The following is a 13,589-nucleotide window of genomic DNA, read 5'->3' as shown; positions in this document are numbered from 1 at the left end:
ACTCGAATCCAAAAAATACAATATAAAAACAAATACATCTTTTTTATTTCAGATAGCATTGTAATGCCTCGAAATATACACTGACAAAATTAATGCAATATCTTTACTTGATCACCAAGTATTAACGTTTTTAATTTTAAGTTATTATTAATTGCAATTGATTTCTAAAAACTATATGCCTGTCACACAATTTTATTTTTAAACACTAATGAAACCGATTTTTTTTTTATATACTACTATGTACTATGTTTATTCTACACGCAATTCTATATTTATATGTCGGAGTGAACAACGTAACCGATTTGTTATCGACCGCTTGGACGACAGTTAGTCTGACATTATTTTCACAGGAGTGACTTGTTGTCAACTATTTTCTATTATAATTTATAATAGCAATACGTATATATTATATATTTTTAATAATCATACTTTTTTTTTTACAATATTCAGTATAATATATTTAAATGAATGTTTCTAGAAACGAGAATATCATCATAATATCACTTATTTCAAATGATTTATTCACATGTGACTAACATTTATAAGTTAAAAATAATTATTAATTTGATATTGGATACCGTGGTTTTATCTTTTTTGATTAAAGTAGATATTAATATCAAATATAAATAGTATACACATTATAAAGGTTTAGAGATTATAAATTAATTTTGACAATATTATAGTTAAATAATAATAATATGTTGAATGTGTTAAACTTTTTGCAACAAATTACAACGCACAGTTAGGTACTTTTTTTTTGATTAAACTGTATAGCTAACGGTTTAAAAAATATTTTACATAATGTACAAAAAATATACATGTTATTTAATAAGAAGGTATTATATAAACCATATTTAAGTTGGTGCGGTTTTATGTATATAAAATGATTAAAATATTTAATCCAAAAAATATTTTTTAACCTGTACCTAATACAATGGAATTTTACTTGTAGAAAACTCACCGAGTGGGACAATATTAATTCAGTTTTTACCAAAATGATTTTTTTTTCGTTGAAAGTTTTAACCTTGATTTAGTATTATAGGCTTAAATCTAAAATAATTATTAGTGAAAATATTACGTAACTATAAAATAGTACTTATTAAGCTTTATGTTTATTACTGATAATATTAACAATTTTAATTATTTTCATCCATTTCGTCAAGTTTTTTATAAGCGATATGTTTGTTAAATAATGATACAACACTTGTGGACTTATAATCAGGAATAGATGTCTCAGTATTAATCTAGAAAAATAAATAAAAAATAATTAGTGCATAATATTTGGTTACTATCAAAGATATTTACTTGTACCTTCTCCGTTTTGTTGTTTGAAACTTTACTTAAAAATACTAACAGACAGCAATAAGATATGTTTATGATTCCTACAGTTCTCATTAAACACGGAAATCCAAGAGTTTTCACGACTTGACCACCGAAAATAGGACCTTAAATCATAAATTACAGTACTTGCTCAAGCAAATATGTTTAAGACAGGTACGTGTTTAATTATAGATAGGTACATACTAAATGATAATGTTTTATTTGATAGTATCATAATAGCATTAATAGTACATTTTTTCAATATGAATATAGAAGCCTACGTAATACTGTTTAAATCAATTCGGCATTATAATTTATATTTGTTTTTTTAAAAAATGAAAAATATTATTATAATCAATATTGTATAATTGCGTAAACTGTATAACTTACCAAAAGAATATGCAAGGCTAACGGCCGTTTGTTGGAGTGCATATACCGATCCATAATGCACGTTTGGATGTCTAGTGTCGACTAGATTCGCTAGCAGGGGAACCAAAGCCGAATCTACTATTCCTATACCCAGACCCAAACCAAAATGTGGACAAACAAGTCCTATTGTTGTTGTAGCAGCCGGAATCTTTTAAATCATGATGTTACGAGATAATAATTATATAATATCACAGTAAGTTATTAGTGGGAATAACACTGTTTGGTAATTATAAATTATCGAATTTATGACGGGTAACTCACCATAATTGCGGATATACCAACTAGCAGAGTTGCTAGTACAGCCATTCTCCATTGTCCCATTGTGTATGATAAAGTGCCAAAGAAATTCGTGCCAATTAAATAGCCAAGACTATCCGGAATGAAAACTGTTCCCAGCTGCCATTTCTGAAATAATGACAACTTAATAACAGTATTTTGAGTTTTCAACGTTCATATTACTTCTGGGTTTATAATTTGTATGAGCCAAATTGGTAAAAACGGTTCCAAAATGGCCATGGCAGATGACGTTAGACAAATAGAAAAAGTGATTAACAGGATATATCCATCTTTTAAAAGATCTTTCCAGTTGCCATTATTAAAGTGAGACTATTGACAACAGAAATGTTCAAATAAAAAAACCATATTTACGCGGTATGTTCTTATAAAGAATAATAAATGCCGTTATAAAAAAATTAGACATATTTTAATTTAAGTTTTGAATGAAAATATAACACAATAATGCAATTATCTGAACCTAAAATCAAATAATGAATAAAACGGTTTATTTATTTATAAACACAATAACTAAATAATAATAACAACAATAAACAATGCATTATCGTTATTATAAACAATAACATTAAACACCTACTTGATATTCATCATTATATGTTTGTTTTAATTGCAATATCTCATTGAATGAATTTACCTAATGTTTAAGACAAAAAGAAGTTATATACATTGTTAAAATAAAAATAATTAATTAACAAAATCATACTTATATTAAATTATACATATATTTAGTATTTAGACCACAATAGATTAACAAAGTTCTCAAATAAGATACTGAGAGAAATAGTAGGTTACGCAGGTAGAAAATATAGCTGAAAATTAATATATAAGACTATAGAATTGTAGTTATCAAGATAGGGATTAACTAAACTCTGAAACGAAGAAGATTGATCATTTGTTATATCTATATAAGGAATGAAGTAGAAGGCGAGGAAGGAGAAGAAGCTCAAGAATTTGGCGAGGAATATAAAATGTTATTTTCAGAGGACACAAAGCTTGGGAACTGCAGTTTAGGGGTTAAACTAGATGATAAATGAGGGAACAAGTAGTTGAGATAATGAGAATGAAGGAAAGCTGAATGTTTCTATAGGTAGGCGAGAGAAATACAATATAATGTATTTAACTGTTTAGAAAAAAAAACTTTCATTCAAAAATATATTAAGTGTTAGATAGATAGAAAATGTCATAATAGGATAACCGAGTTGCGTGTTTTAACGACATAATGAGAAAATGAAAACATAACCATTATTATTTATTAATAATACAAAAATGTGGTACCTATTTGAAACTTGAAAGCTGAAATTAACTTTTGTGTAAAATACCGTTTTAATTTAAATAGGCCATCTATACGATATGAATAATATTTGTTTAAATAACAAAATAGTTTTATTGTAATTGTATTCTGTTATTATGTTTTTATCATATTATATAATCATATTTATTAAACATTGGTATATATTGAATATTTTGAAACTAAACATATAGGTATCTTATTTTTATTTTATAATATTATTATTATTAATATTATATATTTATATTAGATATTATTATTTGAAATATTTACCTTTTGCACGAGATTAAAATTAAAAATATAAAGCTGTAGACCTGAAAAATAAAAAATTTGTAATATGGTCTCTTCTTATCGTACGTGTGTGTAGTATTTATAATTTATTATATTTTAATTGAGTTAAAAAAAAATCAATCAATTTGAGTTGTAACTGTTGTAAAACTTGTATATTATAATATTTTTTTCGAAAAAAAGAAATAATCGCTTTAATCTTAAAACAATTTATTCTAGTACGTCCACTTTAGTTTTCCACTTTTAAACTGATTAAATATTTTAAATATTACAGATTTTAGATGATTGTTATTTGAAACTGACTTACTAAAGTAAATGTTCTACTATATATAGTACATAATATATTATAATAGTAAAATTATATGAAAAATTACTTATAAGCTTAAGTATATAAAATAATTTTAGATTTTGACCGATGCATGTATCATAATATATTAACTATTATATGAATATGGTTTTTTTTATTTAGATTTTAGGTTTGTCATCACGTTCTGGAGTAGTAAAAATGCTTCAAAATTCTGGTACTCTTTAAAAAAAAAAATAATATTGAAAGACTAAAAAATGCTTTTTTAGACATGATATACTTTTTTAAATATTTTAACTGCGTTTAAGCTAAAAAAAATGTTTTTTTCGATTTAACATCTATATTAATAGAAAATATTTTTTTAAGTTAAAAGTCTTAAAGCTTGACAATTTAACTAAAGATTTTTCATTTACTGTTCTTACGATTATTAAAAAAAATCAATTTAGTTATATTTATGAGTGTTATTTGTGTTCAAATTGTGATGAAAGTTTTCAAAATCACGAAAATACCATCTAAATTATATTTTAGTTAAAATTCATATATTTTTTTTAATTCTAACAACTACGACTTAAAATGTAATTTAAGATTTATCATAAGTTTTTTTCACTAGTATTTAAAAATATATTTAGCTTAATACGCCAAGAATCATACATTTTTATAAACAGCCAAGTTCAAATGTTTATGATTAGATATTTAAACGCATTATAATTATTTATTTTCAAATATTTTTATTATTTAATTAATATTAATCTTTAAAATTAAATTTAAAATATTACTCACACTACCATTTTATACACAGAATGATGTTTTAAAAATTTGTAATTTTGTACCTATACATATTGATGTAAATTTATCTAATTTGTCAAAAAGTTACAAAAATGAATATAAGATTCATTACAAAAGTTGTACTTAAAGCCACAATATTTTTTTTTATAAACTTTTCAAGTTTAAATTATAATAAAATTTGATATTTTAACGAAATTAATGATTTTTCATCTAAATTTCTGCCACTAATTGATTTTTTAAAACCTGAATGTACTAAATTTTAAATTAATTTTATATATATAACGAGTTATTGTTAGACAATTTTAGAATTATCTTATTGAAAATCGTTGAAATTGTGACTAAGTTATAAATATTATAAAATTCATAGTTTTTCCGAAATATTAAAATAAATAACATATTATATTACATATAGGGATTTTAATTGCTATTATTTTTTTTTCACAAGTATATTAATATTTCTAAACTTTTAAGTATAACTTACCTAAATTGAATGTTATTGCGCATATTATTACATTGAATGGTGTCGACTTGTCAACAAAATAATAAAGTATGCCACCAAATGGATAACCAACTAAAACACCTAAGGCTATGCTTCCCATGACTAAACCCATTACTTTACTGCGTCTTAAATCTGACATATGTTTTTGATCAGCAATTAAACACATACCTGAAATATAATTTGTTATAAATATGTAAATATCCATTATATTTATGTTTACTTAGTAACAAGGTATACCAGAAACACTGATTAGTGCTGAAGCAGTGCCTTGAAGACTTCTAGCAACTAGTAATGAAATGAAAGTCTCTCCATACGCAAACACTATATTTTGAAAATAAATAGGTAAATAATATAACTGATCAGTAACTTGGTCATTAAAAACATAATACTAAATAATAAATGGGTTAATATATTTGAATAAATAACCATAAATTATAATCATATAAAGAACAAATTTGATATATTAGTATTAAGAATAAACTATATATTTTGTTTTCTTTAAAATAAGATTTCATTTAAAATAAATTGTTTTTGATTCTACCATCTAAAAATATAGTTTTATATATTAACAATAATGATATTATTTATATTGTTTTTAATTTATAATATACCATAATATTATACTTAATGCATTTTGATTACAGTTACCAATTCTTTTTTTCTTCATAAAATCGAATCTTTAATTGATAACCTACCTTGTATAAATTAATTTTACTAAGTATATTTAAAATGTAATTTGATTAAAAAGTTAACTATTTATTAATCATGACTAATTAAACAATTATTATATTATTGTTATTATCATTTATTATATTCTCAATTAAATAAAATCAATATTTTGTTAGGTTCTGAAGAATTTCAAATTAATAAATTTATTAATTTGAAAATTTAAAATTTAAAATGTCATGCAGTTTATTGATAATTTAATTTAATTTTATTATAATAGAATAGATGAAATATATTTTTTGTAAAATTAAAATTTATTTATAACCAATAACTGTTGTTATTTAATTGTCATATTATTGTGACATCTTAATAAATTATATATATAATATGCAATAGCTATAAATGAATTTGTCTTGTTTTAATTATCCTTCAGATATTATATTGATTTTAAATTATTAAGTCTATATACTATACATATATAATAAATTTGATTAATTTAAATTTTAATGTTTATTACTTACAAACTGATATTATAATCAAAAGAATTGATCCAATGAATATCGGTAAACAGTATCCGACGTATGACGTTAAAATTCCTACTAAGGGATTCATAAACAGCTGGACAATAGCTTTTGAAGATAACAAGACACCTATTGTTTCATTTTCATTTTCCAATGTTTGCAATTTCATTTTGATCAATGAACTAAATATATTTCAAACATTTATGGAGTAAAATAAATATCAGATAAAACTTAAACTATATTACCTAGGAAGAAGCGGTTGGTCTATTCTAGTTACATTAGTTACAAGATGCGTTGTATTGGTGATCCATTGTATGTATAAATGTTCAGGAATAATTGGCACTGTAATAAATATTACTTAAATTTAATATGTATAGATTATAGTTAAATTAAAATTTTTTTAATAAGTATATTATAAAATATAATTATATACGAATAGAATTAATTGTGGTGAATATGGGTAAAAAAATTTCAACCTTGAATGTTTGTAAACTATTTTTAACAAATTCACAAAATTGTGAGTTTTGTTATAAATGTATGGTCCATTAAAATTATTAATTTTGTTATAAACTAAAATAACATATAAAAAGTTATTTTTGTTAATTACATTTTTTTAATAAAAATAATACAATAAATATGCTTAAAACTTGTTTGAAGATTAATATATACTAAATATAGGTCGTATCTATACATTAAGTATGTTTTTGTTATATATCAACTGTGGAGTATAATCTATGTTTTGAAATTAAACTGTTATATCTAATTTAGTTGTGTTCAAACACTTTAAACTGTGTGATAGAAACTTATGTTAAATAATACCATAATTATTTAATTTACTACTTTTATTTGTATTTAATTATGGATTTTGAATAATTATTTTGAAATTACCTATATGTTAAAAAGTATTAGCTCTAATTGTTATTCCACATTCAAAGTTAAGCTGGTTAAAAATTAAAATTAAATAAATAATTCTATGATTTATTGAGTATTACTTTGTCTATGTTTAATATGATTTTTTTTACTATGAATACTTCTTTAATTCGAATTACAACATAATATTTTTTATTACGCTGCTGATATTCAAAACGCACGCATATGCCTAATTTATTATAAACATTATATTTGTAGTATTTTTGATCTATAAATAATGTTTATTAATATCTAAATAAGAACATAATTTATATTATCTCACCAACTACAGTCAAAAGTACATTGTCCAAAAACATTGATAAGTAGACAACACAGATCACACCCAAATCGCTCTCCATATTTTGTGATAAAATTGACCTGTAGATTATAAATGTTATTATAATAGGTACCTATGGTGTAGGTAATGACTTCAACAATTTAAATCACATAGAAATTTAACACGACAAAATGTATAAATAAGTAAAATAGATACTAACATTTTGAATAAGTTAATATATGCAACTGAATTTTTGTAAAAAAAAAAACACAACTAAAATATTCTTATATTGGAGCCAAGTGTTGCACGTAGATCGAACAACATGTAAATGTACTTCGTTATGGCTAAGTGTGCTTATTCCGGGGTTACTTGTTTTCAGAGTTGCTGGAAAAAATGATTTCCTGTCCACTGGACAACGCGTTGTCGTGGTAACATTAAATTTTATCATCGCACATGCTATTTAACGTTTCATTTTTTTTTTATCTTTTGTCAACACCAATGGGTTTTGAATTTAGTACCTAAAAAGGGTAGGTACTTGTATGAAAGTAAAACAATCATATTAAAGTGATATGATATATATGTATCAGTATATAATACTTACTAGTTACTGATCTCTGTACTTAATTTTTTTTATTATCTCAATGTACAACAGTTCAAAAATTTATAGAATCAACAGTTTTGTTTATGTATTATTATTATTGTCATTGTTTTCAGTAATATAGGTTATTACAATTGAACCATTGTCATTCGTACATTGTTAGTATTTATTATTTACGTCTCAGAAAGTGCAAAAAATTAATATTTTAAACATTTGCTTGTACTTATATTTTTTGGCTTCGTGATATTTTTGTAGTTAAATTAATTTATAAATAAACTAAAGTATTTTAAAATGTCAAGAAGCAACGAATGTTATGATTATTTGTTTAAATATATTGTGGTGGGAGACGTAGGTAAGTACTAAATTTTACATAAATGTCAATACTTAGGTATTTTATACTATAAGCTCTTAATATATTTTAATTTTAAATTCTTACTAGGTGGTGTCAATAGACACCTCCAGTCTCCACCAACCGTGTAAAACAAGTTATATTACCTATTTAAATTTTAATTATACCTACTACCTATACGTATATTATTATTTTTATACTATTTTATTATTTTAAAATAATAATAAGAACAGCAAAATAAAATATACAATCTTAGATTTATAATTTGTATTAAAGAAAACTGTTGTATTTATTATGTGGAGCTTATTTTATATAAATAAACAATTGTATTATGTATTTCAGGTGTGGGGAAGACGTGTATTACTAGACGATTCTTATATCACGAGTTTGATTCTAAAGAGCTGACTACTATAGGTATACATTTTTATAATAAATATTTTATTGTAATTATTTTACATTTTACAATACATAAGTTGATTTATAATAATATACAGGTAGGTATATCGTATATGTTATATTGTTGTAATAAAGTTTCATTTCTTTTTTTATTGTACATTATTAAATTCATGTATATAAAATAATCTTAAACAGTATCTCATTTTATGCGTATACTACAGAGTATAGAATAATAACTCTATAACAATTTAAAACAAACTAATAGAAAAAATTAATACAGTTGCCTTATTGTATAGACAAATAGGCAATAGACATTAGAATAAAAAAATTGCACTCATGTTATTTTGAGATTTTTAGGTTTTTAAATGAAAAACTTGTGAGGAACCTTGTATTAAATTTTCAAGGCTTAAGTATTATTGGTATTAATATTTTATAAATGTTCAACTACAAAATAATTTGCAAATATTTAAGATTTTTAACTTTAAATGCTTTTTTAAAAAAAAAAAAAAAAAATTGTGACTAAGTATTTTTGAGTTTTGTTAAATGTGGTAAGAATATTACTTACGAGGATTATTGTATTACATTTTAAAAGCCTATTTAATTACAAACATTTTTATCATACGTAAATAAAAAATAAAACTAAAAAAAATATTTTAAATTGAATTATTACAAATAAACAATTTTAATTTTGGTTAAATTTGATTTTCGTTAAAAATTATTGTTTTTTTACTTTTTTTTTCCAATATTATTTTGAAAAATATTTATAATATTTTCTTTCAACTCTCTAAAAGTACCAAATTAATCCAATTTTCTACCAGAAAACACTCTCGAAGTTCAAGATTGAAGCATTTTTTTACTATAATACGTATAAATAGAAAAAAAAAATCACTGTAATACCAATATAGTCGTCGCTCCGCCCAGAAATGAAAAGACGAAAATACAAGGTAATTTTTTTTTATTGATCTGCATCAGCATTATTTTTATGATCCGGTTCACATTATTTATGACACATTTTCAGTATTATGAAAATATCATAACATAGTATAGGTATATTACTATAATATCAAATATAATAAATTTTGAATCGTTTTGTAATTATAAAGAGTTATTTTTAAATTATTACTTTAGGAATAGATTATGGACATAAGACGCTGTCACTGTATAACAGGAAAATCAAAATAGCTGTTTGGGATACTGCTGGACAAGAAGCATTTAAGTCCATAGCTAGATCATATTATTCGGGTGCTGCAGCTTGTGTACTAGTTTACAATATAACTAAACGCTATTCGTTTCAGCACGTTAGCGAATGGTTAAGAGAAGCTCGACTTAATTCTGGTTCCAGAATGATGTTTGCGTTAGTGGGCAACAAAATGTAAACAACAAAATTAATTTAATTACTAAACAACTTTAATTAATTTAAGTGAGTTATTTTATATTATTCGTTTGACACAAGACTATCATGGCTCATGACTCATGGGCAAGATTTTATAAGTGATCATTTTGTCTTCCTTGTTCTCTAAAGAAATTATAATTAGATAAAATGTTAAACATACTAACAAATTGCCGTGTTTAATAATTTGAATTTATTTGGGTAATTTTTAATATTATATATTATTAAATTTATGTTGTATACTATATGCAATGTATACATGTGTATGTGTAATGTATATAAACAATAAAATGGAAAAATATACTTATTATACTTGTGCTATAGAGCTAAATAACTGATATTATGTTCAGTGCTATAAATTTTATTTTTGGGTTAAATTAGCTTTGGTTTAGAAATGCGATAGTATGCATATCAATACGTATTATATATTTTTATGTTATAGTTATTAATTAATATTCTACAAATTTTGTAAAATGCTTCGTATGTTTTTATTAATATATTAATAATAATATTAACATTAGATTGTACAGTGATATGCGATCTAGGACAAATGGACGTAGCCGTTTGGACGTCAAAATAAAAATATATATAATCCAGTAAATAACATTAAAAAGCCATTTATATTTATAAACATAAGTTAAAAATGAATATAAAATATTTAAACATATACATTTTTAATTATATAAAATATATCTAAAACAAACATTTTATTTTAATAGGTACGCCGAAAATTAAAATACAATATCAAAAAAAGTTATTTATATTAATTATATTTATTTTAGTAGGTACGTAAAAATATATATAAAATATAAAAAAAAAATTATGAATGTCAAACAGTTATTTATATTAATTAAATTACTTATTTTATGTAATAATATTAAAAAAATGATCAACATTTTTTTTTAATGCAGAGAAATATTTTGAGCGATTCTGCGTAAAAATGTTATTTTAGTTCTAATGTCATACCTTTAAATAATTTTTAGGTTAGATTAATTTAATTTTGATGATGATCTATTATAATATAACTTATTTTCTTTAAATATCTTTTTTACGTCCAAACGGCTACGTCCATTTGTCCCTATTCCAGTGATATGGTTTTGGTAAGCCACATGGTGTTATATTATTATATTTGATACTTTTAAAGTTATAAAAACCTTTACTTGAAAAAAAAATATTGGGCTGAATTCATTTAAAACCAAATTTGTTTAAATTGTTTTAGTTACCTCAACTTTTATTTTCTGATTTTTCTTAACACTTTTGAAATCTACTCAGAAAAATGAAAACTGATATAATTAGTTTTCTTGTAATTATATTTGCAAGAATGTTAAAAATAGCATGATTTTTAATCGATATATATTAGTATATATTATATTAGGCTACTATGTAGCAGTTACATAAAACTTACATTCGGAAAAAAAAATAATAGAAAAATCAATAAAAAAAAAATTTAAGACAACGTAATACCAATAAAATCCATGCTTTGCTCATGGTTTATAAGTTATTATTTATCACAATTATAAGTAATAACATAATTATTTTATTTTTCCGAAGATAAATATTAAATCTTCACGAATGAAATGAATGCATTGATACAAAAACTTAACAATACCTGAAAATACTATATTTATTTTTTTGAACTTTATAATTAGTATAATTTGTTGTTATTTTACAGAGACTTAGAAAATGACAGAGAAGTAGAACGAATTGAAGGTGAACACTTTTCTTATAAAAATAGCTTATTATTTTTTGAAACTTCTGCCAAAACAGCAAGTAACGTATCAGACGTTTTTGAGGAGTTAGCAAAAAGTTTATACAAAAAAGTTTTGAGTGGTGAAATTGATGTCAATAGACCGGTAAGATTAATAAATTTGAAATTGCTTTGTATGGTTTACTAAAAATTTAGCTCGAAAATTGCTATTAAATATTATTTATCATATTGTTGTATGTACAAATGTTACGAGTATATGTATTATTTTGTTGCTTAAGTTTAAAAAAAAGATAAAGTTGTCCTGCAGGACGATTGGGTAAAGATTTAAGGGCTTACAAAATAGATAAATAGTATGTAACTATGGCTAATAATAATCGATGTCGTAAAAATAAATTATATGGTTTCATTAGGTATTAGTAATTTACAACCTTCTAACTTTAAGGCTTCTATGAGTTAAGAATGATAAAAACGTGTTTTTCCTACCTACTTAATATGTTTTATACTATTCTTTAAAATACCTAATATCATGTAAGTAATATAAACTTAACCATAAGTTTTATTGCATCAATAAAGATATAATAATAATAAAACACTTTATTTCGAAGTAGTGGAGGTGGGCAGAGAATGGTGTTATTTTTTGATGCTAAGTGTGTATTTGTTTTATAATTTACTTTCAACATGTGCTTTAATTTGAATTCAAACACAATTTCGAGCTAGTAATATATTTTAAAAAGTTGTATTTATAATACCCTGATAGATTAGAGATTCAACACAAATTGTTCAACTGGGTAATTTTTCGAATTTTCTTGTAGTTTCTATGGACACTGAAAAACAACTAATGAAAAATATAAGGTGACAAAAATCAATTTAAAAAACATGTCATTGATTATTTTTGGGTAAACTGAATTCCATTTTCTAGCTAATTATTAGTTTTCAATGTTGAAATTAAAAATAATAATAGGTATATCTATACTTCTATACTGTGAAACGTTTTAACTAATTTTTTATTGGACAAGTGTTTTATGCAGATAATACGTATTAATATTCAAATATTTCGAGTAAAAAAAATCACTAATCAGTAACTGGTATTTTAAGGTAAAATATTTCAATGAATATATAATGAAATTAAAAATACATTTTTTTTATGATTACAGATATCAGGGGTTAAACTTGGTCGCAAACTTAGCAAATCAGAAATAGTGAAAAATCATGCAAGTGATTGTTGTACGTTTACCTAAAAAATAGTATCTACGCAGTATACTAAAACTAGGTAGTGTTTGTCAAATTATATTTTAACATTTGTAATATAATATTATTGATTTTTAATTTTCAATTACTACCCTAATACTTCACCAAACATTATTAATTATTACTTTTTTGTTTCTCAATACCTATTATATCTATAGTTATTTTTATTTACACTTTCATAGCTATTATTAAATACAGATATTAAATATCACACCAGAAAATAAAAATTGACAATTTATTAACAATATTTCAATTTCAACTACTCTACTAATGGAGAGATATTTTTTTGTTTACCGAACTCGGAAACTCAATTTATATT

At 23.0% G+C, this 13,589-nt stretch overlaps 2 protein-coding genes across 2 annotated transcripts; one reads left to right on the top strand and one right to left on the bottom strand.

The window, feature by feature from the left end:
* Positions 1-1,090: 1,090 nt before the first annotated feature.
* LOC132932028 (synaptic vesicular amine transporter-like) lies at positions 1,091-7,922 on the bottom strand. Its single transcript, XM_060998198.1, has 13 exons — positions 7,802-7,922; positions 7,588-7,682; positions 6,641-6,737; positions 6,396-6,577; positions 5,446-5,529; positions 5,191-5,376; positions 3,605-3,645; positions 2,621-2,677; positions 2,209-2,355; positions 2,011-2,154; positions 1,711-1,897; positions 1,312-1,445; positions 1,091-1,244 (listed from the first exon to the last, which is right to left on the bottom strand). Coding segments are annotated over exons 1-13 (1,464 nt in total). The 5' UTR covers positions 7,804-7,922; the 3' UTR covers positions 1,091-1,136.
* Positions 7,923-10,042: 2,120 nt separating this feature from the next.
* Positions 10,043-13,280, top strand: LOC132925661 (ras-related protein Rab-2A-like; the record flags this gene model as incomplete). The annotated part of the gene is made up of 3 exons (XM_060990038.1): positions 10,043-10,296; positions 11,987-12,167; positions 13,177-13,280. Coding segments are annotated over 3 exons (519 nt in total), but the record flags the coding sequence as incomplete, so codon positions are not given.
* Between the last annotated feature and the right edge of the window lie 309 nt (positions 13,281-13,589).

The sequence above is a fragment of the Rhopalosiphum padi genome, chromosome 1 (assembly GCF_020882245.1).
Source record: "Rhopalosiphum padi isolate XX-2018 chromosome 1, ASM2088224v1, whole genome shotgun sequence".
In the NCBI taxonomy this organism is placed as follows: Eukaryota; Metazoa; Arthropoda; class Insecta; order Hemiptera; family Aphididae; genus Rhopalosiphum; species Rhopalosiphum padi.
The sequence above is the reverse complement of the archived record's forward strand: the minus strand, read 5'-3'. Positions and strand labels throughout refer to the sequence as shown.